General features: G+C 70.4%; 2 protein-coding genes across 2 annotated transcripts in view; one reads left to right on the top strand and one right to left on the bottom strand.

Moving 5' to 3' along the window:
* Positions 1 to 644, top strand: part of AURANDRAFT_67545 (hypothetical protein) — a gene marked incomplete at both ends in the record, with an annotated part of 5,111 nt that extends 4,467 nt beyond the window's left edge. The window contains one exon of the mRNA XM_009043061.1: positions 102 to 644. Within this exon, the coding sequence (XP_009041309.1) occupies positions 102 to 644 (543 nt within the window). The remainder of the gene's footprint in view (positions 1 to 101) is intronic.
* A 1,162-nt stretch (positions 645 to 1,806) lies between these two features.
* On the bottom strand, positions 1,807 to 2,721 carry AURANDRAFT_67544 (hypothetical protein; the record flags this gene model as incomplete). Its single annotated transcript, XM_009043016.1, has 1 exon — positions 1,807 to 2,721. The coding sequence occupies one exon, from the start codon at positions 2,719 to 2,721 to the stop codon at positions 1,807 to 1,809; it is 915 nt and encodes a 304-aa protein (XP_009041264.1).
* Between the last annotated feature and the right edge of the window lie 1,953 nt (positions 2,722 to 4,674).

The raw sequence follows: 4,674 nt of genomic DNA, 5'->3' as shown, positions 1-4,674 counted from the left end.
GGCCGGACGCGGCCGGCGCGACGGCGCTCTACGTCGTCGCCGCGTTCGTCGCGCTCGCGGGCGCGGGCGTCGCCGCCGTCGTCCGCGCGCGCCGCGGCCAGCGGCGCCTCTACAAGAACACGGAGCTCGGCGAGGGCCTCGACGACTCGCTCGTCGGGTCGCCGCCGCCGCCGCCGCCGGCGACGCCCGCGAGCCCCTTCGCCGAAGGCGCCGGCGCGGAGCCCATCCGGCTCCGGAGCGGCATGGTCCTCACGATCCTGGACCCGCGCGAGGGCTTCGTCGAGACGCCCGCGCGCGGCGTCCGAGAGCCCGCGCGGGGCCACGTCGTCGCGTCGCCGAAGCAGGCGGGCTTCGTCGTCTCCGAGTTCGCGGATCTGTGCACGGACCTCGAGTCGCCGCGAACGCGCCGCGTCGTCACGCCGCCCCAGGACCTCCACAAGGTCGACCTCGAGGTCGCCGTGGCGAAGACGCCGGCGCACGGGGCGCGAACGGCGACGCGGCCGCCGTCCGTGACCGTCGACGACGACGACGCGGCGCCGCGGCGGTCGTCCTTCGTCGAGGTCCTCCTCGGCGACGCGGACTGGCCCGCCGGGCCGAGCCCCGCGTGGCACAAGCGCGCCGGCCAGCTCTCCGCGGAACTCTGAGCGCCGGCGCCGCGCCGCGCGCCCGGGGGCCCGCCCGTCGCTCGCCCGTCGCGCCTCCGCCTTTTTTAAACTCGCCCGACCGGAGCTCCAGCGGGCCGCGCGTCGCGCGGTGAGGAGATGTGAGCGGCGGCCGTGACCTTGAACATCAAGTTGACCTCTCTGAGCAGCCTAAGTGAGACATGGACGCATCGGCGGAGGACTTCACCCACGCGGTGCGCGTGATCGTTCAGCATTTTGGAGGGGATGTAAACGACGTACAGGGCGATGGAGAGACGCTCCTGCACAAGGCCGCCGCAGCTGGGAACACCTCCATGGGTGCGGCTCTACTCGCTGCGGGAAGCGTGGACCGAGCAGAAGGAGGAGGGGGAAACTTCGCTCTGCACCGTGCGGCTGACGGGGGGCATGTGGAGATCGCGCGCCTGTTGGTCAACGCGGGCGGAGATGTAAACGTTCGCGACGTACACGACAACACGCCGCTCCACCTCGCGGCTTATGATGGGCACGCGGAATTAGTGCGTTTCCTCCTATCTGCTGGCGCAAATGTCCATTGCGTGGATGACAGTGGTGATACGCCCCTCCATGATGCGGCTCGCACTAAGCACGGGGCAGAAGCTGTGCGTCTTTTACTCGATGCAGGCTGCAAGGTCGACGTGAAAGACGAAGACGGCTCGGAGCCGCTGCATATCGCGGCGGAGAACGGAGCCGATGCAACGATCAGGTGCCTCCTCACCTTTGGCGCCGACGTGAATAGCGTCGGTGGCTCTCTCGGTACGCCGATCAGCGCGGCTTTGGAGCACAGTGGCGAACGTCGCACCCTTGCGGTGCTGCTCGAAGCTGGCGCGACTATTGACATGGAAGAGCTCAGCCTAATCCCACGCTCCACGAGGCGGGCTGACAGCTGGCGCTACCTCGACAAAGTCGTCGCCGCGGGCGGCTACGAGCACCTCGTGCGCACGTACCGCCGCGTGCTCACGGCGCCGCGCGGCTGCCTGACGCGGTACCTGCGGCAGCGCTTCGGCCGCGACGCGCCGCACGATGTCGCCGTGCACGTCCTGGAGTACTGGAAGCCGCCGGGAGGACCGTAACACGCGGACTCTGCACGGGGCTCAACATGAAGTAGCGCTAGCGTGCATGGCGCGCGCGCGATTTAAAAAAGAGCGCGCTACTTCGACGACGCGTCGACGCCGGCGTTCTTGGAGACGTGGAGGCCCAGGGCGGACCAGTCGAGGCCCGCGAGGGCCGCGTCGTTGGACGCGGCCGTGAACTGGTCCACGAGGAGGGACCCGAGGGGCATGGGCACGCGCGCGTCCTGCGCGGCTTTCTGGACGAGGCCGACGTCCTTGAGGCCGTGGTGGAGCGCGAAGCCGCCCGGCGCGTGGTCCCGGCCCGCGACGCGGCCGCCATAGCCCCTGTAGATGGCGCAGTCGAAGATCGTCGACGCGAGCATCGCCAGCACGGCCTCGCGGTCGACGCCGTGGCCCTCCGCGAGCGCGAGGCTCTCGCCGAGCGCCTCGATGGACGCGGCGATGAGGAAGTTGCCGCAGAGCTTGGCGACGTTCGCCGCTCCCGGCGCGTCGCCGTAGTCGAAGCACCGCTCGCGCGGCGCCGCGCACGCCAGCGCGTCGGTCACGGCGCGCGCCCGGAGCGCCGCGTCGCCGCCGGAGACGGCGAAGGACGCCTGGCCCGCGCGCATGTTCTCGGGCCGCGCGAAGACGGGCGCGGCGACGTAGCCGACGCCCGCGGCCGCGTGCGCCGCCGCGAGCGACGCGGACGCCGCCGGCGAGATCGTCGAGCAGCTCACGTGGAGCAGCGGCGGCGCGTCGCTTCCGCGGCCCGCGGCGGCCGCGAGGAGCTCGTCGGCGACGGCGCGCGCCGCCGCGTCGTCGGGCACGACGCTCACGACCGTCGGCGCCGCGGCGACGACGGCGCCGACGGAGTCGGCGCGCGCCGCGCCGGCGAGGGCGAGGCGCGGCGACGCGTCGTGGGCGACGACGGACCGCGACGCGGCGACGGCGCGCAGGCCGAACTCCATGCCGAGGTTGCCGAGGCCGACGAGGCCGAGCTTCGCGGCGGCCATGGGGTCGTGTCGGTGCTATCGCTCGTTTACCTTCAAGTTGAACTGCAAGCGTTCCCAAAACCTCCTAGTTGCGCCACGACACGTCGGCCCCCGCGGCCCCACGGGTCGACGACCCCGAGCAGACTAGTTCGAATCGCCCCCCTCAGGGCTTGGCCTCGGCGTCGTCGTCGTCCTCGCCCTCCGCGTCGAGCTCCGCCTGCTCCTTGCGGACGAGGTGCTGTGGTCGGATGGGCATGATTTTGGGCTTGCAGAGGACCTGCGGGGGCGACGGGCGTCGCGCCGGCTCGCGCGGAAGCGCGCCACGCGCCTCGCTGAGGTTCGTCTTCTCCGAGTAGACGAGGCCCGTCCGCGGCACGAACCTGCGGGCAACGTCGCTTCAACGTACATGTTTCGCGCGGCCAGAGCCGTGCTTCGAGGCCGCGCCGAGCGATGAGCGCTCGCCCGAACGTCGGCCGAAACGACGGGAACACGACCGCGATGGGAGCCTCCGCGGTCGGACCCGGTTTCGCCGCGCCGGCGCGCGCGACGGGATCTTGCCGTCGTCGCGGCGCTCGGCCCGCGGCGGCGGGTCCATGGCCGGCTTCTTCCCCGAGGCGTCGGCGACGGACCTGCGCGCGCGGCGTCGCGGCGGCGGCGGCGCGAGTCCGCGCCGGGCGCGCGCGTCTCCTTGAGGAAGTCGCGAAAGCCGAGGTCCTCGCTCTGCTTGGTGTCCGCCAGGGTGACGACGCTGCGCGGGGGCGCGTCGAGGTGCGGTCGCGGCGCGCGGGCCGGGCGTGCCCTGCCTCTCTAGCGCTCGTCCAAGCATGGCCCGCGGACGAATTCGACCGCGACCTTCGGAAGCCACCGGTCCGTTGCCGCGCGGCGGCGCGACTCCGAGCGCGGCGACGAGGCGGGCGCGCGGTGGGGTGTGAGATGCGGACGACGAGCGCTCGAGCGCGAGCAGCCCCGTGCTGGTTAGGCTGCCCCTTGAGGCCGTGCATGCAGGCCTGTTGACGCCCTCGCTTGGCGCAGCGACCGCACTGCCTTTTCCAAAAAAGTTTGGGCCGACAGCCGATGTTTCAGCCGCTGGAAATCGACGATGTCTGGCCCTCGCGCCGGCTGTACTGCAGCGATTTCGACGCGGTAAAGCCCTAACGTTCCACACATGGACCCGACGCGTCGGTCTGCCTATTTTTTCCCGGCGCGCGGCGCGTCTGCGCGCGAGGAACACTGGTGGTGGCGGCACGGAGCGACTGCAATCGGTGCGGTCCAGCGTTTCTGCGCGCCCACTGGCTTCGTAGCGTGCCGTTTTGCGATGGGAGCTGCTTTGTATATGTCTCGACGTGTTCCAACCCGCGGGTGCGCTGGGAGACGGATTTCGCACGCGCTCGCGACCTCGACGCGGTGGCGCGAACGCTGTACCGAGATCATGACGTGCTTTTGTACGTCAAAACAGACTTCTCCGAGAGCGCGCGAGCTACGACGGCTGACGAACGGGCCCCTACGACTCGCCCAAGGTGTCGGACGCGTCCCTGCGACTCGTTCTGGCTTGCCGACGGTTTCGGGGTCGTTTTCGGTGCCCGAGAGGCGCTGTTTTCGCCGACGAGAAAACGCTGCCGTCGCGCGGTCTTTTTGGCCGGACCGTCGCGTATGGTCATGCCGACGTGCGCGCGGCCCTTTAGAGCGCCGAAAACGACTCGTGTGTCGTCGCGTAAGGGTCGGTTTGGGGCTGGATTCCCTCTAGGGATCGGACGAACGCCATCCGATCGCTGCAACACCCTCACAACTGGGCGTGAAAGTTTGCTGGGCCCTTCCTTAGGCGCACCCGCCGGTGCTTACCAATTTTTCACCATAGAAACTACCATCGTCGCGCGCACTGGCCGACGGCGCCCGCCGCTCCCGGCGTGATCCCCAGCCAACTCGCTCGGGCCGCTCTCCGAGCAGCTCAGAGAGCATGTGACAAGCTTGAGACCT

The sequence above is a fragment of the Aureococcus anophagefferens genome (genome assembly GCF_000186865.1).
Source record: "Aureococcus anophagefferens unplaced genomic scaffold AURANscaffold_41, whole genome shotgun sequence".
In the NCBI taxonomy this organism is placed as follows: Eukaryota; class Pelagophyceae; order Pelagomonadales; family Pelagomonadaceae; genus Aureococcus; species Aureococcus anophagefferens.
This window is presented reverse-complemented; position numbering and strand designations above follow the sequence as displayed.